The 25,662-nt window shown below is 39.9% G+C and overlaps 1 protein-coding gene across 1 annotated transcript in view; it reads left to right on the top strand.

Annotated features, from left to right (window-relative positions):
• wdr11 (WD repeat domain 11) overlaps positions 1 to 25,662 on the top strand; it is a 53,386-nt gene that overhangs the window by 15,905 nt on the left and 11,819 nt on the right. Inside the window, exons 10-20 of the mRNA XM_061087707.1 lie at positions 2,369 to 2,545; positions 8,197 to 8,281; positions 12,398 to 12,504; positions 16,161 to 16,236; positions 17,717 to 17,825; positions 18,547 to 18,668; positions 19,312 to 19,459; positions 21,994 to 22,100; positions 22,647 to 22,761; positions 23,872 to 24,043; positions 24,602 to 24,710. Coding sequence (XP_060943690.1) covers positions 2,369 to 2,545; positions 8,197 to 8,281; positions 12,398 to 12,504; positions 16,161 to 16,236; positions 17,717 to 17,825; positions 18,547 to 18,668; positions 19,312 to 19,459; positions 21,994 to 22,100; positions 22,647 to 22,761; positions 23,872 to 24,043; positions 24,602 to 24,710 — 1,327 coding nt within the window. The remainder of the gene's footprint in view (positions 1 to 2,368; positions 2,546 to 8,196; positions 8,282 to 12,397; positions 12,505 to 16,160; positions 16,237 to 17,716; positions 17,826 to 18,546; positions 18,669 to 19,311; positions 19,460 to 21,993; positions 22,101 to 22,646; positions 22,762 to 23,871; positions 24,044 to 24,601; positions 24,711 to 25,662) is intronic.

The following is a 25,662-nucleotide window of genomic DNA, read 5'->3' as shown; positions in this document are numbered from 1 at the left end:
TCTGGTCTTATTTTCTTACACACCCTCTATCTTTCCTCCCTGTTGATTTAGACCTGCCTATCAAAAGCTGAATGTAGGCATACAATAGTAATGAAATTCGGATTTCTTTTATTTCTTATTTTTATTCTTTTATATTATTCAGTTGTATTCAACGAAAGTCAGACTGCTTGTGAGTGGAAGGCCTTGGGGAGGTGAAGCACTAGGATTTATGCTGGCATAAGAGAGGAGGATTTTGTCATCTCTCCCCTTATACACACACACATGCACGCACACATACATCCATGCACCCACACACACACACAAGCACACACGTGCATTACATGCACATACAGGGAAATTGAAGCCCGCCATTGCCTAAAGCAATAGCTCTGTCTGACATTTGCTGACTAAATCTCTTGTTGTGAGGCAATGTCACTGACCTGCAGGATGCTAATATTTTATGAAAAGCTATCTTGTGTTATGATGTGATGCTCATTGGCTGACCATAAGAAAAGCATTAGGAAGCGGATTATTGCCACATGCAACTACCCGGCAAATGTGTTCATTTGCCTTCATTTTGTATTCTCATTTGTTACACCTTTTAATCTATTGTTTCTCTGGTCCCTGTTTTTATTGATGTGCTGCCTTGTTTGGAATAATTTCCTCATCTCATTTAATTATAACTTCAAGCTGTAATGATGCTCAGCTAGACTGACAATGTATTCCAATGTGAAGAGGGCTGTTATTGTCTATGAATTGAAAACAAAATGGATTTTTCCACCAGTGCCGGTAACACTGAGGTTGTTGCACCCTCAGAGGATGTCCCTTAGATCTGAAGCAGATATGCAAAATAAGATTAATGTCCATGAAATGTAGTCATTAACAGCCTCAGTAAAACTAAGTATAGGTTCAAGTATTTTCAACATTAAAGGATTCAAGGCTTATATTAACATTGAATATAATAATATAAAACAATAATAATGTTAAGTGGTTTGACTGCACAATGAGAATCAGCCTGCAGGGGCTGTGGCTCAGGTTTAGAGCGGATCGTCCACCAACCAGAAGGTCTGCGGTTCGGTCCCAGTCTCCCTCCCAAATAGGGCTACGCGATATATCGGAAAACTCTGGATATTAACGTGCGTGATAATAGATGGTGTTTTCACGCTTAAAACACACACTTAAAACTACTAACTCAAAACTACAATACTCAACAATAAACAAATAAACACAATCTTTTCCCCTCTCTCTCTCTCTCTCTCTCTCTCTCTCTCTCTCTCTCTCTCTCTCTCTCTCTCTCTCTCTCTCTCTCTCTCTCTCTCTCTCTCTCTCTCTCTCTCTCTGTCTCAGCTGATGTCATATAATGATATAAAAACAGACCATTTTCTTAACTGGATGACACGTAGAGAAACTTCTCTGGCGTAATTATCTCAACTCAGCACTTCCTTCTTGAGATCATCAAAGATGGTAAACTTGCTTACTAGCCACAACTTAATGAAATACCAATATTAATCTGCTGGCTCCTGGCTGCAGTCAAAAATAATGTGAGTGTTTACATTTCAGCCAGAACAGAAGAGCTTCGGATTAGACTGCTGAGTTGAAAGTTTTATTTGTAAGACTGCTAATGAGCTCTGTTACAAATATTTATCTAGAATTTACAAAATAGGGAAATGAGAGATAACTGCGCACTTCTCTCTGTGCTAAAAAGATAAGATTCTTGGTTCTATCTGTATCAGGGTATGAATGACAATGGATGTGGAGGAGTAACACCTGCATGAAATCACCATTGCTGACACCATGCTGGTCTCATGTATATGCAGCCTCATCTGGAGTTGTAGCAGGAGCAATAATGATGCCGTTTAATAGTTGATGCTGTTGGTCCTTTAGCTGTAGTTGGTTAGTTTGTATCTTTTTGTGTAGGTTTATTGGCTTTTTGTCATGTCTTTGTTTATTATTATTTTATACTGCAGCCAAGTTTTAATGAAATATCCCTGCGGATGGTTGCATCGGAGTAGCTGTCTGAATCCTGTCTTTTTCTTAATGCCATCTTATTCAGCTGCCAGACATATCATCTTAACTGACTCAGCTTGACTTATTTGACTGTACACTTATATTGTATTGTACACGGTTAAATAAACACATACATTGAACAGTGAAACCACCTTAGCGCATCAATCATGTGATGTAAGTTGTAATGTTAATTTATTTCACATTGTATGAGTTTTGTTGAATGGCCCTCACTCTTTCCCCTCAAAGTTTATTGTCTTGTTATTTTAACAGTGCTATAAATTCTGTTTATACTGTGTAAAAAATGTTCTAATTATTCCATTAATAAAAGTCTATGTTGATAATGTCCACCTCAAACTATCTATTGCTTTGGTTCTATCTGTAGGCCAGACCTTGATTGCTGGTGAGATTCTTCCTCCATCATCCAACCAGACGGAGGTCCAGTTAAAGTTTCTGCTGACCGGCCTGCTGTCTGGTCTGCCGCTGCCGCCGTTTTCCATTCGAATGTGCCCCCCACTCACCACCAAAAACATCAACCACTACCAGCCCCTGCTGGCTGTAGGTAGGTAATAACGCACCTCTGACACATACACTCACAAAACTCTAGAACTCAAAGAGGAGCAAGGCACTATGACTGGCAGGGTTTGGGGAGCTGTGATCTGCCGCATGTGAAAGTGTGGACCAAGTTATGGTTTTAAAAGTGTTTCTTTGGCACTTTCATGCTAACAAAAATTTGAAAGAATTACACAAAAATGGATTTTAAAGTAGTGATATAAGTACTGAATAAGATTGTTTTCATCGTCAGAGTTTCATGATGTAACAGCAACAGAAACACAATGGAATATGCACAAAAAAGATGATAATGAATATTAAATACCACTTCTGCTGATTATTTATTCCACTAATTCCTATACACTGGGCATTTAAATGATGGCTTTAATAATACTCTTTTTAGGACAATTAAAGCAAACAATCAGCTTGGAGTTACAAAGTGTTTTCAAACTTGCTGATATTTACCATCCCACTTGACATTTCAAATTATCTTCCTCGAGTTTATAAATTAAAATGAATCTGACTTTGTGCTTGCAGCAAATAACTCAAAAGACATAGAATTAATCTGAAATATCAGCCTCTGTTAGTTACTCCCCCGAGACAGCTGCAAGGCAAGAGAGACAGAGAAGCAGAGAAAGTTTGGATTTATTTGTTTTTGATCCGCATAGCAATTTTCATGAAAAGCTGTTCCCTCATCTTTCCCACAGTAATGATGCATACAATTACAAAGTCTGTATTTAAATGGGACACTAAGAGCATAATTTCATATAAATTGGTCTGTTTTTGTCTCTGTCTTTCCGTCTGCTGCTCAGTGTATGTATGCACACTCTGCTGCCTGTGCACCTAAATTTATTTTAGGCACAAGCATACTGCTGTTCTCTCCCCATCAAAGCAAACCTTCAGTTGAGTTGTCAAGCTGAAAAATAGGCTACGCTCAGTCCCCTGATGAAGAACACGTAAATTAATCATACCTCAAAGATATATTGCCTCGTTTAGATCCACACACAAGCAGATGAATAATGACACCTTCAACCTACTCATCTTACAACCATTTTCACTGGTGTCTTTGTCTTTCTGACATGTGCAGCATGCCCACAGTGGTGGAACACCAAGACCTCTTAGATTCACTGCACATTATTACCTAATAAATACAATAGTTCTAAAAGGCCTCGAGGGACAACTGCTGTTCTCAATTTATTCACAGGTTTGTTTCAGGTGTTCTGTCCAAAAGTAAAGGTAATTTCTATCTAAAAATGCAACCACCATTTTAACTAAAGAGCTGTGGTTGTGGCTATATTCAGAGGCGAGAACATGTAAGTCAACCCAATTAGTATGCAAAAGACCACAATGTGGTTTGAGAATGCATAATTTAATTTGCTCTAACAATGCGCGATAGAGCCTTTTTAGCAAGATTTTTTAGCAACCTAACACAGTAACTAAACTGTAAGTCCATCCCTCATCATCTATGCTGCTTATCCTTTGAGGGTTTCAGTGAGGGTGGAACCAATCCCAGTTTACGTTTGGTTAGAGGCGGGGTACACCCTTGAAGGGTTGCCAGCATATCACAGGGCTGACATATATTCACACATACAGGCAATTTAGAATATATAAATTGACCTAACCTGCATGTCTTTGTACTGTGGGAGGAAGTCAGAGAACATGAAGAGAACCCACAAAGATACAGGAAGGACATGCAAACTCCACACAGTAAAGCACCAGCAGGCCGTTTAAACCCAGAACCTTCTTTCTGCAATAGAGCTAACCACCGCAGCACAGTGTAAGAAAAAATTATTTAAATTAGATAAGTTAACAGTCAATAAATAAACCTTGATTTGAACCCTTGTCTCCTGGGTAAACAATCTGGGTTTGACCCAACCTTCCACCACAACTTCCATATGTGCTTTTTGTCGTACTTACTACCTCACCGTCCTGCCTGAAGCCTTACAGCAAGAAAGTTTAAACAATTAATTACATAGCTTTATTCTTGCCACATACGCTCTATTCTTAGGATGTTCTCGGCAGCAGACACCGCTCTTTCAAAAGCAGCAAATCCAGAAAGCCTGTTCAGTCAGGGACCTGTCTTGTTTCTAATAAGCATGTGACTCTGGAGCGATTACAGTAGGACCACCTCCTACTGCAGATGGTGTGGGGTTGACTTGGCATAGCTGGTTCCCAATGGCCCTCAGAATCTAAAAGAAGAACACGACATCCCCACGGTTGTCTCTCGCAGCATTATTGAAATGTGCCTTTTGTTGCACTTGCTGAATGCCGGCCACTAAGTGTGAAAGACTGGATAATCACAGAGGAGATTTGCACGGCGCAAATCTCTACTGAAAAGTGAACGGTATGTCCTGACAATTCAAAAGGTAAAGTTTGTTTAACTACAATAGCAGCTTGAGGCAAACAAATTTCAAGTTCTTATTGTAGTTTTGTTACGAATAATACCTGTGCTATTACAGTAGAGTCACAATAACTTAAAAAACTATCATATTTTGAGTCTTGAAATCTGGTACTTTGCCTCCTGTCATGCTTTATAAATTGCAATACATTCCTGGGTTAGAATTGCCAGCATCACCTCCACAGTAATGATGTCTATGCTGGTTCTGTGACAAGTGCTCTGGCAAGAGATGGCATCTGTCACCTCTCCTATATACCAAGACCCACATGATACACCTAATTACTAAATCCCTGTATGAGGCCTTGAAAGATGCAGCTCAGTTTCTCTTTTGGCTTCTGATTTACTCTACATTAGGTTTTCTACCGTTCAGACTCTGTAGGTTTACTTAAGGTAGACTGAAACAATATGCTGTAGATCGAAAACTTAGTTAAATAGAGACTATTGAGTGGCAGCGACGTGACACCAGTCAGAAGAACAACCAAGGGAAACCAAGTTTTTACACCATCCACTTGGTGCAAATAAAGGCAAGAGATGAGCTCACTTCTGAAGGTGTGAAAGCACTGGGGGCTGAAATTGCTATCCACAGTTTCATTACAGTGAGAAAGAGGGTAGGAATCCCTGTGTGTTTCTGTTTTCTCTATTTCTGTTTTCTACTTTTCCCTTCGGTCAGTCTTTCTTGCACCTTGCCTCTGACAGGGAGGTTACAGAAACGGTGCCACCTGCCTATCCACGCAGAAGCACTGCTGTCTGGTGTCCCGTCGAAAAACCTGTAATCTGTATGAGACGTGGCAGCTCCATTACAGATAGTTACAACACCTAGAGCTTTCCTCTCAGTGACAAGTGCATAAACACAAACAATCCAACATCCTTTACCAATCATTGGATGGCGGCATGACTAATTTATTTATATGTGCTTTGCCCGACAGCTATTCTTTGCTGCATTGTTTGGATTTGATGGGAATGAAACAGCACTATGAGTAGAATAAAGTATCAACTCCATTTTTCAATTGCAAAATGTGGGAAATAAACATCTACGCACTGACATACAGGCAGCTTCTGAAGCATGCACTTCAAAAAGCAAAACAATTATCGGATGGACTGATTCACATTCTCAGCTCCACTGGTCTGTCATTGGGAATATTAATTACATTTGAAGTCCACAAAACAATCTATATAAACTCAAAGCCTTTAGTCTAAGTTACATATTTACTTCTGCCCCCGCACACGTACTTGTAGAGTTGGGTTCAACTGAGGATAGTCTAGCTAACAGCTGCAGTTTGGTGTTTAAACAATTTAGTCTGGGGATTGGTATCAAATCTAATTTGAATACAACATTTAGATTTCTATCATTTCGAGAAGGTTTTCTACTCGGTGTCAAGCTTATTCATGAACCTTATGTTTTTGCTAACGTCTATTGCTGGGCTGGCATTAGCCTTAGTTAATGAAGAAATTCAGGGTCTGTACATGACCCTGAAGCCAGAAGCCGGTTAGCTCAGCAGCGGAAACTGTGCTAGGTCAAGTAGTAGTTCCGCCTTATAAACTGACAAACTAGATGTGTTTACACTTCAGTTTTGGTATGGATTTAAAACAAAGAGTATTTAGAGAGCTTTATAGTTGGGCAGCTCAGCTAACCAACTAAACTACTTTGTATTGGAACTGTTTTCCTCACCTAAAGCAGGAAGATTAGTTTTGTATTTTTCTTGTAAAAACATGAAGGAAAATGCCCAGAACTGTCAAATACTGAGCAGCATTCACCATAATATGAAAATGTCTTATCTTATTTAATAGCCTGTGTAATGAACCGCTGACCTGAATTATAAGGGAATTTTGGCGAATAATTAAGCTATTTTCTGTCATATTTTAGTTATCTTTTGGAGAATCACAATGACATCCTCTTAAAAATAGTCTCTTCTCCACTTCAAGGAGCAGGCTGCGTCTTTTGATCACCTTCAAACAGACGTTATTAAACAAATCAGGGAAATAAATATCGACTGTATGTTTATCACAGACAACCCACTTTTTGTTTGCCCAACTTCCTGCTGAAACTTCCTAGAGTCTCACTGCCTGTCATCTATCAGCTACTCAGGGAGCAGGAGCACACACACACAACACACACAAGACACACACACATGATGCACACACCCATGCCCATGCCCATGTGGCAGTGCCTGTGGGCTCTGCCTATCACTACCTCCAGATGTTGTGTCAGCATGTGGTTGTCATGCCGTCGCACGGTGCAGACTGAGCAGTATTTTGCAGAGGGACTGGCACATCAGCCCAGTTCCATCACACTCAGGATAATCATAGATCTGAATGTCCTGCTGCACCTGCTGGTGATCATTACAGAAATATATAGAGATCCCCCAATCGTAGTTAAACACTTTCTAAACATCATGAATATTGGCTTTTATTTGCCTTCACATCTGCTACAGAGTTTTCAGCACCATGCTCCTGAGTTGAGTTGTTTTTTTAAATACTGCATCTCCCTTTCTTAAGTTACAACCAAAGCTGTTTTGTGCTATTTTTAGCTGCATGTTTTTCAGATTAATGTAAATCTAGGCAATGGTATTATATAAAAGCATAAGAAAATCTTTTCTAATAGTTTAACGGAAACGTCCTTATACTAAATAGGATTAGTTTTCTATGGTTCAGTGCTGAAAGTGTAAATAAGGGCTCCTTTTGCATATTCTTCAAACATGGGCTCCTATATAGTCTAGTAGAGGAACAAAAATATGACATCACAAATCCCCAGAGGATGCAGAATCATTAACTTTTTAATTGAATACATCAAACAAGCTCCTTATTCTGAAATTCGGTCTGGATTTAAACCAGGCCTTTGCTAAAAAAACATCAGCTTTCCCGCTGAATGTTAAAACGTTTAAATCAATTTATAGGTGGAAACATTGCCCACATAAGAACTATTCATAAATAATCTCAAAGTATATTATAAACAATTTGTCAACATTTTTCAAACCTTTCGATCAGCGTCAATGGTCACATGCAGTATTAAATCGGGTGGGGTTAGAGTTGGAGGTAGAGCTTCTGTGTTACTTCCCCAGCAGTGGATGAACAGTGTCCTGAGGCTGCGAGTTGGATGAGTCACGGATTGATGGGCACATGTGGTTGTCACACTGACGTGTCGTCTTTCTGAGCCCGCTGGAGGCAAGATGCTGCTAGGATAAGAGCATGTATTGCGTGTTACTTCTCTGTCATATTCCTCATTCTCCGCTCTCTTTCTCTCTCTCTGTACCTCTTCGTCTCAGGCACCAGTAACGGTTCTGTACTGGTCTATAACCTGACCAGTGGTCTTCTCCACAAAGAACTCAGTGTCCACTCTTGTGAAGTCAGGTAAGATATTTGTTTCTGTGCAGAACTTTTACATCGTCCGCACGTCACTATCTTACCAGTGAAGTGTGTGCAGTCGTGCTGCTTTTAAGAACCAGTATTTGTAACGACATTTTAGCATTTTGGATGAGTGTGGCCAGTCACTCAGCTCAAGGCCGATTGATTCTTTCTTTTTTTCGTGATTGTCTTCAGGCTCATTAAAGTTTGTGGAGGCAATTGGCACTCGCATAATTAGAGTGTCACCATGACAACTGTTGTGTTAAACAGAAGTAATTCCCTGGCTTGCTTTACAAAGGTTTTATCTGCATATCTTAAGAGTACTTCAGCTGAGTGCAGTACTTTTGACTTGAATAATTATACAAGAGCTACAACAATACAAGAATACAAGTAATTCAAGCAAATATAGAGGTAGTTGTTAAATATATGGCCTACTGTATACTATCAACACATATAATGCCAAAATCATACTCTGCTGTTTTATGCAAATTAAATCAGAAAGCGTGAAAATGTTAATGTTTTGTCAAGTGAAAGTCTGGGGATGGTCTCAAAAAAAAAAACCTGGCACCATATACTGTGTGATCACACCAGAGCCTATTTAAAGAAAAAATCAACATCTATATGTGTCGGGGGGAATACTGCTCACCTGCCTTTATACATTTATAACAAAAACTGACTTAACGGTAAGTTTGTTTCCTGAAGTGTGGGGGAGCAAACACAGAGCTGAGATGCACTTGGAAAATGGGACCGGCTTTGCAAACTGCACAAATCGATTTATCACAACAACCCAATACATTGCATTACACTGTGTGTATGTGTGTGTGTCGACCTTTGTGTAAGTGTGTTTGAGAGATTGTGTTTTGAGTGGAGGCTGTTTTAGATTTGCGATGCCCAATATTATATACAGTATCAAAACAAACTGCTGATGTTACACTTTGGGTACAGCCAGTGTGGTGTTGTATTTGCCCAGTAAACACTATACATACTATCCGTCCATCCTTTAGTCATTTTGTTTATCCTATTAGGGCTGTAGGGGGCTGAAGACAATTCCAGCAACAAGGAAAAAAACATACCATCTCTGCCATTTCCCAATTAATTTGGAATAAATCGCAATAGGAGCATCACCCTTCACTGATTTCCACCCAAGGAATACAACACGCTCTCTTATCTTGTTTACCAAACCCAATTTTCACAGCATCCACGTTTCTCACAGTATAGACCTGCTAGACTTGTCAACCTCAGGTGTTGAGAACTTTAATGACGTGCTCTCGTATTACGCATGCAGGCTCGATGGAAAGCCCCAGCAGAACACAGTCGTTTTATTAGTTACACTTGTGTTTTTCCTGCTATGACAAGTCAAAATATTGCCTGGGAGGAAAGTTGTATTTATTACACTGTGAAATGCACGCTGAATATTAATTTAATTTTAATTTGTCACATAAACAATTGACTTGACTTTTTTATACAGTGAAAAATGGGCCAAATATTAAGGCTTCTCCTGTAATGTTCTCTTACTCTCTGAACACTACTCCATTCTCTCAGGTAGCTAATTAATGAACCTGTCAATCACAAATCACAGGGGCCATTCAGGGACAAGCAATCTTCATTATTAGACAGCCTCCTCCTCCTCTTCAATACCAAGTATTTGAAAAGGGAAAATAAAAACTAACAACATCAGTAATATTGAACAGTTGTTGATGACATTTCTTGGAATCAATGATGAGACCACCAACACAATTAGGAGCTTTTGAGTTTGGAAACTCTGCCTGATACAGATCGAAGCTATTTATAAAGATAAATTGTTGAGATTCTGCTCACTACTGCATATTAATGGGTCATGAATACTTCAGTGCCAGAACGTTCAGCAAAAACACCCTATTCTCTTTTGCCTATTAATTTTTAAGTATTTTTTCTCTTGATGTGGGCTGGCAACAGGGACTGTGACTGAGGGGACAATAACTCCATTCTCTATGATCACAAGAAGAGGTGTTACCACTGGGCTAGTGGAGAAATCCAGCCGGGACAAAACAATACACAAGCTGCATCAATGTTTGTGCTGAGAAAAGTTATTAAAAAGTTGTCACTTTTTTTTTGTTTGGGTTTTTGTATCCTGAAGAACTTGATTATTCCAGATTAATGTGGTATTCAGTACTTTTGTGATTGTGGTTGCTCATTATTCATAACAAGCTGGCTGAAGCAAAAAGTCAAGTTGTAGAGTTGTAGTTTTTGAAGTTCGTTTACAACTAGTGCAGTGCCCGTTCTAAACCTGAGTGTTTGATATGGGCTGTTAGCTTGGCCTAATTATCTGGAGCTGGTTCAGAATTATTCATTTTTCATTAGTGAGTCCCTCTCAAATAACTCTACAATATACTGTCACTTTTTATTGTTTGTGTGCTGAATATTGTGTGAAGAGCTTTTTATAGCAGTCTAGGGAAGTTATAAATCTGCAATGAAGATTTTATAGTCATTGTTTTACATAAAATAAAACTGAATATGCTTTATTACTCTTCACGTGGGAATTATGTACAAGTTTGAATGATTTACCTAACCGGGCTGTATATTTTAATTCAATACATGGTGGCTATTTCAGAAGTTTGTAAAGTACTCGACACAATGTTCAGACCCAAGCCCACAACTTTTCAATCTAAAAAAAGCTCTGTAATTCAGATGGAAACTAAGCAGGAGATTTTCTGAATGTTCTTGCCGGAGATCAGAATCCTCGATGTTCAACCCTCGACAGCTGTCCACACTGACTGCATGGCACTGTTTGCTTGTTCATGCAAAGTTTATCAATATTAAATTCCCAATTCAACACTGTGCTTCCTTGGGCCCTTAGCGATACACATGCCAACTGTGAAGCTAATAGAGGAATAGTTCACGAGATATGCAAGACAAAGATTTCCTGGTGAAGACAGAACAGATCCCTCAACCTAGAAAGTTGTTACGTATTTGACCTAAATCTGGCTTTGTTTCAGGGAGGTTTTGTTTAATATTTAACTCTTATGTCCTGCTGTGTTTCTGCTCGATGAACTGGTTTATCAGCGCATGGCGAACCGCACTGAAAGGAGATGAAGTCAGAACGCTGAGCCCCAAAATGCAACAGCCCAACACCAACAAAGAGCAGGGCTGCGCGTGATTAGTTAGTATTCTCTAATGTGGAGTAAAACTATTTCACCAGGATTAATTGAGCTAGAGATTGAATCATTAATGCCGTTAAGAGATTGATCGGGAGCAAACGTGATTTGTTTGAGCAGAGCCAGGCTTTCTTTAATGAGGGAAGTTGGTATCCATGGATGTGAAACTCCAACTTACTTTAATGAGCTATGCAACACAAGTATGTGTCCATTAAAAGGGAGTGACTAGGCAGCGGATCTCCTGGCCTGGTTTCTGGTGTCACCGAGGATTTGAAGTACAGTCATGATGCTGAACTGCTTCTCAGTCTTCTCATCTGCATGTCATCTCTCACTGAATGCTGTTGTTCTCTGTGGCTCACATGTGGCGTATAGTATTTTACACATGAAAGCATTTACCCATTGTTTATTTGCTTGGTGTTGCACTCTGCTCTGGTAGATTTGAACCCCTCACGTTTTTGAATATCAGGAGAGCACGGAAAGGACAGAAAATGGGAAATAAATTATTACCATAACAAACCCACTCAGACATTCATATCAAAGCAGTGCCATCCGATCATGGCCGTCTCTGTAGAGCGCCGCTGTTATGTCCGCTGCTGTGACGTTCAGCATTAAGTTCAAAGCTGTGTGTTTTGTGCGTTGGGAAGAGCAGAGGTGCTTATGGAAATGAGTCCAGCAGCCCTTCGCCCGATCACAGTCATGCCAAAGGAGGCCTGGCTACTTAGCATCTCATTTACATTTAGTGGGGAAATTGACTAATTAATCATGTGGCTATTTACCATCTCATTAGTGTGGGGTGTGTGTGTGTGCTCCCTGAGCTGTGCCCACCTCTAGAAAAAATTTCATATCAGTCTTTTTTTTTTTTTTTTTTTTTTTTACACCGTGCTTAATTAGAAGTCATACCTTGTCAGTATGTGCGGAAGAAATATTTCACAAATACACTGCACGTTTGGGATAGCAATATTATTCATGTGTGCTTATTCCGCCGCAGGGGGATTGAATGGGTGAGTCTTACCAGTTTCCTGTCCTTCGCCACTTCTTCCCCCAACAACATGGGCCTGGTGCGAAACGAGCTGCAGCATGTCGACCTGCTTACTGGTGAGACACACACACGCACACACACACACACTCACGCACACACCTGAGGTTTACAACTATCACTTTTATTTTGGTCATGGTTCTTGATATTGTTGTTATGCTCCCGGCTCTACACCAACAAAGAGAATAAATACTCAACAATAAACAAATAAAAACTTTTGTCCCTCTCTCTCTTTCTCTTTTCATCTCTCTCTCATGCTCTCTCTCTCTATCTCTCTCTCTCTTTCTCTCTCTTTCTCTCTCTCCTCTCTCTCTCTTTCTCCTCTCTCCTCTCCTCTCGCTCTCTCTCAGCATTGGGAGTATTGTTGTTCCACCTTTGTTGTTGGCAGGTCAGGTAGTCAAAGAGTGGGATTGGAAAAAATATGGGCTGCTATTGTGCTGCACATCACACCTCTGATTTCAGAACCCTGCATGTTATCTAAAATCGCACATGGGGCGTTGATATGCCTGTTTAATTGGTTCAGTGTAAACAAGCAGAGGGGACGTATTGAGGCATCTTTAAATGATAATACAGTTGGAGCTCTAGAAAACAGGGACTGTTTTTGTTCACCCCCCAGGAAGTACTTACACACTCCTCCAAATTACGGTCCAAACCAAACAGTGTTAGGGTATCAAGGGGAGGCGAAGCTCTGAAAATGAGATCCTATCATGAGTTCCCGCTGAGCGACTTATACCTTGCCTGAGCTCCTTGATGGGTCTATAGAATTTCTGCACCAGCAGTAAAGCCTTTCTGCCTCCGCAAGGGCTGGAAAATATACAGTGCTATGTTTTCTGTGCCAAAAGTTGGAAAGCAACTTTAATGTGATCAGTTGGATGCGATGTTGGATATAAATAATTGATGAGCACTTGTATCATTTTGCACAAATTTCTACTTTAATGGGCGGTTTGAGAATTTTGCATGGACACAATAAAAAGTATGGTCAGAGTAATGAATCGGTGGCAGAGCCTTTATCCCCAATTCAATGAGGCCAACGTCGAGGGTAAGTCACTTCTTTAATGAGTCTCTCCTAAGCATTGGAGTCATCAAAGTTAACAGTCCACACCAACAGCTTTGGTTATAGGCCCACACACTTTCCAGAGCAGACATACTTAATTGTTTTTTCTTCTAAGTTCAAATGAGTTCAAGTGAATGAAATCCTCCAAGATGGTATTTTTCAACCTGAGGTTAATAGATTCAAGGGGTAGCCAGACAAATCAAAACACCTGATCATGCTTTTCATGTTTATCAAAGCAGATATAGTCAGGAGGCCACAGAACACAGCTTTGTTGCAGCTTTGATCAGGGAGAGAGGGAAAATTCATGTAAGGAATCAAAATCTGCAGTGCCCAGAGCACGTTCAACAACACGCAGGTGCTAGCTGGTAAAAATATACAAAGCAGCTGTCATCAGAAATTCAACTTTAGTCTTTATTTCTTAACATTTATTTATCAGAGCATTTCGGAACAATCACTCAAAGTCAGTGAAGGAGATGCACAGGAACAGCTGTTTATGGTTTTCCTCTCTGTCTCTGTCTAACACCTCCACCCTCTCGCTCCCGCACATTGACGCTCCCTTCACGTCCCTGTCGTTTCCCTTTTGTCTGTAGATTGATCGCTACAATGGAGGGAAAGGAGGGCTGAAAGATCTCTTTACAATGATGAAAAACAAGCAGGCGAAGAAACTACATGTTCTCTGTCCATCTATCAATTTGCCCTTTACCTTACACTATCGCCCCCTAATGTATCCAGACTCATTTCACCACTTCACAGCACAAACACCCACTTGGTTAGCTGTGGTGCTTAGCGTTATAATATGCCAAAAACATTCAGACACCAAAAATCATTAAACCACTTTCCAGCATTCAGTGCACCTAATGGTATATGTGACAAAGGAGGTGCAGACATTGATTGGTGATCAATGTGTTTGCATGCGGGTAGTGGGGAGAGGTTCAGAAGCCCCAATGTGATTATCCTGGGGGGTTTGTGACTAGAAAAGGTTAAGAACCTCCGCACTCAGGTGTCCTTGACTTGGAATGCAGCTGCTGCACGTGGAGATAGGCTGTATGGATTTAGATGTCATGGCTCACATGAAAATATCAATATTTTTTAATCTGTCTATGTTCAGTGCAGAGATGCAGGAGGTCTGAAAGGTCTTTGGTCTGGTGTAGAAACAAAATGAAAAGGAAAACAGAGGGAAACGGCTTGCTGCGTTCTGTCAAAACTGAATTATTCAACAACTCAAAGATGTCATATTTGCAGTTTATACTACAGGAAGAAATGTGATGTTCATATTTAACAAGCATATAAAGCTGAACCTTAACAGATGGAATCAGTTGCCTTTTTTGTCTGCTTATTTGAGTAACAGATTTATTCTTACCTTATCAGATATTTAATGTAATCTTAATTTTAGATGCTATATTGAACCTGATTTTCACAATCTTGTTTCTGTTTCTTGAGCATCATGCTCGTTTGCAGAATCTATTCTGGCAAAGTGAGCATATTTTTGCATATTTATGTCCTTAAATAAAACAAACAAAAGTAGGTTTGGCTATAAAAGGTTCTGTACTTCAGCTGTTAGAAAAATCCATTACATTACAGCTTGAGCATTTTTCTGATAAGATTTGAGCCTCGAGGATGGAAAATAATTTCTCTCGCTCACCTTACTCAATGCTGGGCATATCTGGTCTGTGCAGCTTTTCTGAATGGACATATTAGTTATCTGGGAAACTATTTTTGGGTGCTGCACTAACCCGGGGGATGTTGGTGTTGAGACATGGCAGTAGATCCAGTTTGCACAGCCTCCTGCACGTTTAAATATGTATCATGTGTACAAAAGATAATTACCCACTATTTATACATGCAAATCCGTAGCTAGTGTCATCAGCTCATCACTCTAAGGTATTTCTCTAATAATCATCCACAGAAGGAGAAGAGCATACAAGTTCAGACATTACTATGTTAATTAGAAAACAGAGCCTCTTCCCTTCGTATAAAGCAGCCGAAGACATTTTTACCCCTTGTCTTTACTGATGCATTTTGCTGCACCATGAATTGTGTTTCAGACCTTGGGTTGTATGTGTGAGTTAGTGCTAGAAACAATACTTGAGACTTTATAATCAGGACATACGACCCCTCCCACTGTGTGTTACTGTGCATACTGTAAGAGGAAATGAAGGAGACGGCTGCATTCGTCTCTAGTGAACCACACGTCTCCAAATTTGTCCCTACACCATATGCTCAGCTATTTAATTCCATCCAGGTACACTTCCGTCTCCACACACCTGTTGGAGTTCACCCCTCTTGCCCAAATCACCACAGGCTGCTCCGTAACTCGGACGTTTCAAACAGGCCACCTCCCAGAGTGTCCTCCAGAAAATCCGATCAGCACTTTCTTGGGCAAACAAAATACCTTACACCTGAAGGGCATTCTTGTTTTGTTTAAAGGGGCACCTTGACGCTCTGCATAACGTCTGGTGAATGGTGAGAATAAGTCGTCTGAAGTTTGCTCTCCCCCCGACTTCGGCAAGAGAGATGAAATCAGGACGCAGCCGAGCTAAAGTGAAATGAGATGAATCGGTCTTTTCAGAGGTGTGAAGAGAGATACTGTCATCTGTGTTCCATCATCACCTCCGGTCTGTCACTTACTCTCTCCCTCTCCGTGGCTGCTGTGTTTTCCAGGCAGGTGCTTTGCATTCAGAGGTGAGCGAGGAAACGATGAGCCACCGATTGAGATGATTAAAGTCTCCCACCTCAAGTGAGTTACCCCCCCCCCCCTCTCCAACACCATCACCACCAACAAACCAGCTACCAACAACTTCACACAATGTCTAATGCTTTTACCTAAGAGAAACACACACACACACACACACACACACCAAGGCCAACTGTACTTTCACATACTATATGAAATATTAACCGCCACACAGCGCCCTTCACCTTACTGCCTGGGGCCATCTCGCCTTTGTCTCTCTCCTGTGTTTATCAATTCGTGAACATTTAATTCAATATTTATTATAGTTGAAGGGAGCCTCCTTTTGTTTCTTTATTGTTTGACTGAAATGCTATTGGTATTCTGCTGAGAGAAAAACACAAATCTTTCATTTCAGTTGTTTGAATCGGATTGTCCCCAAAAACCTTCATCTCTTCATTCATATTCATGTTGCACGGTGTTCCTAATGGTGACTATTTTATTCAATCTTTTTTGTGAATAAAAAAGATTGAATAAATAAAAGACCTTGTCTGCATTTACAGTCATCACACACTTTTTGAGAAATGAAACTATAGGCAAGGTTATCAGATATATATTCTCTGTCATTTGTGCTCGGTTGATCTTGATGTGATGGAACTCTACTTTCTTGTCAAGGGCAACATATTTAAAAAAAATGACAACCTATCTTGGTTCTTTTATTTTTTGATGTATATTTAGAATATGATTAAGCTTATAATGTATCATATTGGAAAGTGACACCTTTAATTATTCTTCCTAGAACAGGTGAAAACTGGAACATGCAGTTTTTTGCTGTTTTGTTTACCCAGAGTAAAAGGCAAAAGATGCTCTGTAGGCAATGAATACAAAATAGTTGATACACAGGTCATGGCCATGCAAATTATATATTTATATATCACAAACAGACTTTTGAAAAATTACAAATGACTGATTCATTTGGGAAATAGTCTGATGTAAAGTATTGAACTGTATAGATGAGGTGCACAATTATTTTGAAAGCACATCACAAGCTAAAAGGAGATAAAGACCTATGTAATTACTGGCCAGTGCATCATCTTTGTTTTCATCTTATTACCATTTCATTTTAACAAAGCATTTTGTCTGGGCTTATAGTAACAGGGAGCAAGAGGGTTACAAGGGTTTACACACTGAAGGTCATGTCACAAGATGGAATATATGATTCGTTCGAGAGAACGTTTTTCTTCTTCTTGCTCTTTTACTACAATGAGTGCCTCTAACAAATACTACAATATGAAAGAGACAGTCAAACAGAAAAAAGCATGCACAGAAAAAATACCTGAGCAGGTAAACATGAACTCATTCTGTCACTGTCAGTCCTGGTAATCTGACACTTTGCTTATGAAGTAGCAGCTTCGCATCCAGCGTTTAAACATCCAAGATAAATGCCGACCATTTTTGTTACCAGCACAAGAAGTCTTATAGCTGAGTTGTGCACAGTTTATGTTTTTGAGACTCAATGTGTGTGTGTTGTGATGTCTGTCCTTAGACAGTATCTGGTGGTGGTCTTCAGAGACAAACCCCTGGAGCTTTGGGACACCAGGACAGGAACACTTCTGCGGGAGATGGCTAAGAACTTCCCCACTGTCACTGCTCTGGTAATGATGAAACTACATGCAACTAAAACCTTTAACAATCTTTCATTCAGAGGTGCTCTACATCGAGAAATTGAGATGTATGGTTGACTTTTTTCCGGAAGGTGCTCAGGTTAATGAAATGTAATCCCAGCTGCATATCTGCAATGTTCGCATTTACATAATCACTTTAACAAAGCACAATGTTAATCGTGTTGTCTCTTTCCCGTTGGTAATAGTCTCCCATACTTTTAGATCCCTTTCCCTTTTTGTGTTTCTGTGGCCCATTTGAAAGATTAGTCTGCAAATTTCACTAACCTCAGCAAAGAACAGAGGTTTCATTAGGCCGGAGAAATACTCATAAAAAAAGAGTTATGCTGGGAAAACTTCGCAGTGGGGCTGTAAAAGCCTCCACAGTGCAAATAAAAATGCCCAGTAACCTTAATAATACATGCCGGCCTCCCCCAGACCCATATTGCTGTCTCATTTCCATATTGATTATAACCTTGAGTTAACCAGACTACAGCCCCAGTGCTCCGGCAGTTAGGAAGACAGCATGGATTGGGGAAATCAGCTCTCTTTTGTGTCTTGGTCTCATTTATGTAAGCAGCTACTGTAAATGCAAATCACTTCCTTTTCCTCCTTCCTGTGTCTCTCAGGGTGTGTTGTTATGTCAGCAAATTTGATTGTGTCTGGGTCTTTGTCTGGGTTTGTCGCTGCAACTGCAACCTGTGTGTACAAACAGGAATGGTCCCCGTCGCACAATCTGAAGAGTCTAAAGAAGAAGCAAATGGCAGCGAGGGAGGCAATGGCTCGGCAGACGGTGTCGGACGCTGAGCAGAGCACCGTTGAATCCTCAGTCATCAGGTCAGCATCATAACCCTGAAGAATTTGGTTTTGTTATGTTAGAAATCTATTTAACATAGGGTGATATGTTGCGTAGATGAACACTCTTATACACATTTATACAGTATAATTAGTCGTGGCAAAGGTGGAATTAAAATCAATCGAAGGTGGAAATGATATCAAAGAAGCCAATAGCTGTCATAAGTAATACATTATTTAATACACCTATTTTATTAACATTTTTTAAACTAAGGTGGCTCAATGATATGGCATGAGTTAAAGCTTTTTTGTGAACAATTGAAATTAAATCAAAAAAAGGATTTCAAGTATTCAACACACATTATTTATGGTCGTTATTATATTTCAATTAAATGTAGTATCCAGAATCACTTGCTAACTAGTTTTCACATGAATCACAAACACTACACAATATATGTGATTATATTGTTTTGATGAAGTTAATTAAATGTCTCTCTAATCTCCATGCACCATAGTCTGGACACTGCACAGCCCTCTCTGTGGTTAAACTACCCCTGTTTGGAAAGCAATGCCCTAGGGCAAAATATCAAGATGTCAAAATATTTCACACCGGAATGTGTTTAAAAAACTGACATGTTGTGCTTATCTGGGGAAATTGTCTGTTTGTGTGATTTCCCTGCTGCAGTCTCCTGCAGGATGCAGAGAGCAAGTCGGAGACCAGCCAAGCCATCTCAGCCAGAGAGCATTTTGTATTCACCGACACAGACGGGCAGGTCTACCACATCACCGTAGAGGGCAACACAGTGAAAGATGGAGCACGAATTCCCCCTGACGTGAGTCTAGAGACTGTGTGTCTGTTTTATGTCTCTCCTTTTATGTCAGTGATCCTTGACCAAGGCTTTTCCGACATGCTTTATATCTCTGTGTCTCCATTCAGTTTAATATTTAGTTAAACCCTTCTGCGCACAAGATCTGAATCCCTCTCCTCTCACGACTTTTTCCTCTTCTCTCTTTGTATCAGTCTGTTATCTGTCTAATCTATTAATCAATTATTTCTCTCAGTATTTTAATGTACGCTGTCATTTGTTCAAAAGAAAATCCCCATCACATCCATCACGTTACTTAAACTAATAAATCCAATGTTTTCATCCTTAATCTGTCATCCTTTCTTCCGTTTGTCTTCTTGCATGCCTCTGGCATTGTAATTATCTTTTTGCAATATGCACTATTCTTTCTTTTTCTCAAAGAGAATGAAAATAAGTCGTTCACATTCATTTCGTTGCTGCTTTTGTGATCAAGCATCTGCATTATGTCAGACATTATACTCCTTTTTTCGAGCTCAAAAGAAAAACTACTTCCTGGTTGTAAGCCAACATCTGCAGTTTCCTCCTCTATCAAGTAAAAGCCATCACTCGGGGGGAGTGATCCTGTGCATCCTGTGTCCTTCAGTTTTCTTTGTGAGGCTTGTGTGGGGGATGATATAGATGCTGGCTTCAACAACAAAAAAGTAGCCAACTTTTTGTGAAGTAATAAACTGCTTGGAATCAAGGTGAAGGTTCAGCTTAAGTCTTTATGTTTTTGGCAGATCAAACTTTTTTCCCTTTTTTTCAAGAGAACAAACGGCCAACTGAAGGTGTGAGATGTGGAGTGTTTCATCAGTTTGTCCCAGATACTGCATTTTTTCTGTACGAGTTCAGATCGTGACTCAGACTCGGGAGAGAGAAACTTTCACTGTATTTACTTGAAAAGCATCTGATGCAGGCTCTTAATTTGCTGTGAGAGAAAAGTGGCAACTGGATATTTTATCTGCATTTCATTACATTAGATGTCAAAGTGTCACTACAAGCAAAGATCTATTTCTATTTATTTTTATTTTTAAATACAGTATTACAGCTCTTGTATGCAAAGCCTTTTATGGAGGTTTTGGCTTCAGGAACATTTTTAGACTTATTATCTCATTGTGACTTGTAATTGTGTCAGGGTGAGTCATGCTATAGAGTAGGAGGAACCATCTGTTATTTGTTGTTGATTGTTGCATTTTAGAATTGTTACACCTTCTCACTAACTTTTATTTCTTTTTGTCACAATTCAAGATTGTAAAAGTAATCTAGCTCCATACAGTATTTCTAAAGGAAAGCCACTACAGTATATCCTTTCTCGAGTCAATATCTGTGCAGCGAATAGAGCCGTAAAGCAGTCTCAATTTATTCCCGCTCTCCACCTGCATACATTCCCCCCACACAGGCCGACACTGGAGGTTTACCTGGGGATTTCAAAGCCTTATCTCCTTGACGGCTCCAGATTCATAACTCAAAGATTTGCATACCCCAAAGCTTTTACAATCCGTTCAGGATGATAAAGGATCTTCATATCTCTGTCAGGAAAGTAAAAGAAACTAGCCTGAAAAGTTTTGTCCTAACGCCCACTGTGCTCACACTGAAGGGGATCTGACACATGGTGTCTTCACACCAGCATTCTGTTTTGTCGCACTGGCCTAATTAAACTCAGACATCAAGCTTGTTTACGACTCGACTGTTGAAAATATTTTCATTTATTTTCCAGTTTTCATTTACACTCAAACGTTGAGTCTTGCGGAGTACGGCTGTCAAGATATCTGATTTTCATGAGAAGATTATCATGTCAACAATATAATCATGATTCTTACAGAAAGTTTGGAAAATAATAACAACAAAAACTATTTTGAAGGTGCTTGATTGATTCACACTATTATATTATATAATACCACAATATCAATCAGTTGAATTATGATAATAACATTGATAACAGTTATTGTCAATATTGGGATATCTGGACTTCCCTACTGGGGAGTAGGAAGATGTCATGCTGTCGGGATTATACCAATTTGACTTTTATTTCCTCAAGCCATTAACTATTCAATCATGTAGAAGATGATCATTGACTTCAGTTGACTTTTTTAGATTTAGGTTTTCTCGGTAATTCAATGAGTCCACTACAGTCACTCACTAGTGCACCTCGTATAGAGTAATCCTCATAGTTTCAAGAAGGTGTGATGCTTAAAGGTCCAGGGTAAGATTTAGGTGTAATGGATTTATTGGCTGAAATTGAATATAGAGAAATCCAAATGTTGTTTTCACTAGTGTGTAATCAATCATCTAAATTGTATGAACTGTTTTCTTACCTAGAATGGGCCTTTTTATATTTAAATACTTTACCTTTACATCTGGAGCAGCTCTTCTCCCCTTTAGAATTAAGACTTGCTCTAAAAACTGTTTAGGGTCATGTCAGTGTTTTTAGATTCTTGAATCTTTGTGCAGTGTACGACTCTCCTCCCTTCTTTGTTCTTTTTAAAAAAATCTCAAAAAATCTTCCTCTTCCTGTTTTGCAGGGGAGTATGGGCAGTATCGCCTGCATTGCCTGGAAAGGTGACACATTGGTGCTTGGAGATGTGGACGGTAACCTCAACTTCTGGGACCTCAAAGCTCGTTTGTCCAGGTAACAACTAGACTATCATCTGTATAATGGGTCACTTTGTAATAATAAAATGTGCTACAAAAAATGTTCCAGTACAGAATGTCAATGGATTGATTTTCATGATAAGCATGTTTATGTTGTAACTTAAGAGTAGTGTAGAAGAAGAATAGGTTTGAAAAATGCAGAAAGTCTGTAATCTCAAAATATTATAATATAAAGATCAGATATATCATATTATGGTTTTGATATTAAACACGAGGCATTGCAGTAAGTTCTGTGAATTTTGACATTTCATTTCAACACATAGGCAAGTTGGTAAATAACTCATGTGTGTTTGAAGCGTCTCCCGCTCTAGTTTAATAAGTTGCCAACTTCACATGACTCCCTCAGGCCCACAACAGGCTGATCAGACCTCGGTGTGTGTCCCTTACATCTCGGGGCCCAGTTGGGATCGGTCCTTCTGATCCTGAGCCATTGGCTGCAGCTCTCTGCCGTCCCTGATGTTTCTTTCATGGTCTGGTGCAGGGAGATTAAATAAATCAATCTCAAAATGACCAATGCTTTCAGGGGGATTCCGACACACCGTGGCTGGGTGAAGAAGATTCGCTTTGCACCGGGGAAGGGCAACCAGAAGTTGTTGGTCATGTACGCAGATGGAGCAGAGGTCTGGGACACCAAAGAGGTGAAGCTCCATACACCAGCTCCTGCCGGTGACATGAAATTGTGTTTCTTTTTTATTTTAGCAAAAAACCTGCAACATAATAATGTGTAGGGAAAAATTGTGAAGTGATCTGAATACAGTTTGAATGCACTGTAAAGTCCCAGCATACATCAACCTGTAAAGGTTCATATACACAAGTCTTAAAAGCTCTCTGCTGACATATATAAGGTTAAACCGTGGAAGGATGGATGGTCCCAATTTCTGTGAGCGCTGTGCACCATCGCTCTCTTTAACTTTGTTTAACAGAAGTTATATCGAAAGTCTTCCCTCTGTGCAGTCTTCATTTCAACCCATCTAAGGATCCCTCTGGCTAGTTTACACTGCAGTTTATCACTTAAGTCTAATGTCATGACGGGACTTTTCTCTTTTTTTAATCTTTTGTATCCACACCATAATATTTGTTAGCTTAGCCAGCAGCAATGAGTGTTAAAAATGGAAGAACAGATGAATGTGGACACAGAACAATGCCCTGGTGTATTATGTGGTGCAGGGTGGAGGGAGATGGTCCCAACGGAGCACTATTTTCTAGATGGAGGTGATGTGCTTTTCTTAAGAGGAGCCTAGATAAGACACAGTTTTCGGTCCCGAGTCGTAAAAGCCAGACAACAGATGGATCAAGCTGCAGAGGGAAACGAGCAGCGGCTATTGAGCGGGAAAGAGAGAGAGAGAGGTCGAAAAGAAGGAGAGAATGAGGGGAGGAGAGGAGGTGCAGGAAAGATTTCAGAAATGCTTCAGTGCTCTGCTGACAGCCGGGTTAGGCTGACTGCCGTACATTCGCATAAAATGCCGGAGAGGGTGGTTTTGGAAAAGTTTGTCCAATGACTCCTCTGTTCTTTATCCTGCTATTCCACATGTTATTAATTTTACCATAGCATTACATTTTTTCCATCCTTTGTTGTTAAACCATTAGAATTTTATTGAACCCAAATATCATCCCATTTTGTGTCTTTCTCCCCTTGTATTTGGCTTTTTTTCATTTCCTACCAACTCCCTGGACTCTTGAAGATGCTGTAAACGGAAGCCTCAAGGTGACAGATTGAGTTGAACTATCTCCACCCCTCTCTCTTACAGGTGCAAATGGTCAGCAGCACGCGCATCGGTCGCAACGTGAACTACCGCATCCTAGACATCGACTGGTGCACGTCAGATAAAGTTGTGCTGGCCTCCGACGATGGCTGCATCCGAGTGCTGGAGATGGCCATGAAGTCCGCCAGCTACAGAATGGATGAGCAAGACCTAACGGGTGAGCCATGGATGGAGGGAAATAAAAATAACATTAGCTGCTTTCACACATCCAATGAAATCCAGGTAATCCCATGACATTCAGAGAGGCTGTATGTGAGAAGGTAAACCTCCAAGTGACAGGCTGTGGACTTTCCACACAGTTTTTACTAGGGTGCTGGCCGGAAAAAACTTAATGACCTGATGTGCGAATACAGCAGAAGTTTCTCAGCAGGATTTATAGCGAGTAAGTGACAGCCACTTACTCACTGTAGCACATTGACGGCGTTCCCAACACACAAAAAGAGTAAAAATATCTCAGAATGAAAAAGCCACACATGTCAGGAGAGCTGTTGGTGATGAGAGCTGACGATGGTGTCGATTTGTTGTAGACGATAACGTGCTCACCGTAGCAGAATTTAAATGAAACATCCTGCCTCTGACTGCTGCACCATTCCTGCTTATGAACGTGACTGATTGGAGCATCTCAGTTCCATAATGGCAGATGATAGTGCTCTTTGTGATGATGGCTATGAACAGCTTAACATTGTGTGTCTTTGTTTGTGGGGAACATGTTCAGATCCAGTGTGGTGTCCTTACCTGCTGGTTCCCAGAGCCGCTCTCACCCTCAAGGCATTCCTTCTCCTGCAGCCCTGGTCAGGAACCTTCACCATGGATATCACTCAAGTGTAGGTCTCAACTCTCTGACATGTGGAAAATTGCTGGTATATATTTATTTTCCCCCAACACTATTAGTCTACCAACACAATAACACAGGTACTTGTTTCAGTATATGTCTCTCAGTGCCAGCAACTACAAAATTATCCGAACTAAGGATTGCTGCTCATGTTGGTAAAACAATTTCAATAAAAAATTCAAATAAAGATAAGGGGTGATGATACTGATATCATACAACGGCAGTGGTGATGTGTTGATATCATTGACAATCACACTTTGTTTGAAATAAACAGTATATGAACACAAACACTAAGCAAGCTTATTGAAAAATAAAACATTGTGGTGTTAACGGACTATTTAGTGCTGGAGATGCAGTACTCAAGGCTGAACATTGCATTTTGAAATTAATCGTCTCAGCGAAGTAAAGTCTAATCAAGTCTAATCCTCCGTTGTGTTCACCGGCTGTAAAATACAAACCTAACTGGTACTTATCCCTGAAGCTAAATCAAGTTTGCAGAGCAGCTCCTTGATAGAGGCTTGTTGTTTCAATTATTGATATCCAAACAGCATGCATTAGAGAGTGAGCACAGCTGCTATAGGTTAAACTGTGTTTAAACCTACAGACTGTGTATTGATGATTTCAACTTTTCTGCAACAGTTACAGGCGGGCTTCTACAGTATGTCATGCAAGGCTCAGTAAAGCATATCTAAATATAAACTTTTAGCTTTATGTAGAGCTGTTATCGGGCTGATTGTCTTTTGTATTAAATACATATTAGTCCCAGTTTCTTTTTAGGCAAATTTTTGCTCAGTTTTGAGTTGTGAGCTGGAATAGTCTTAACGTTTTTAGTCAGTTATTTCTAGTAATACATGAAACAGAAACTTAATTGTGAATTAATTCATTTCAATCATCAAGAAGTATGATTTGCATAGATGTTTTTTTATTCAGTTATTAGGTCTTTA

This window comes from Limanda limanda, chromosome 15 (assembly GCF_963576545.1).
Source record: "Limanda limanda chromosome 15, fLimLim1.1, whole genome shotgun sequence".
NCBI lineage: Eukaryota > Metazoa > Chordata > Actinopteri > Pleuronectiformes > Pleuronectidae > Limanda > Limanda limanda.
This window is presented reverse-complemented; position numbering and strand designations above follow the sequence as displayed.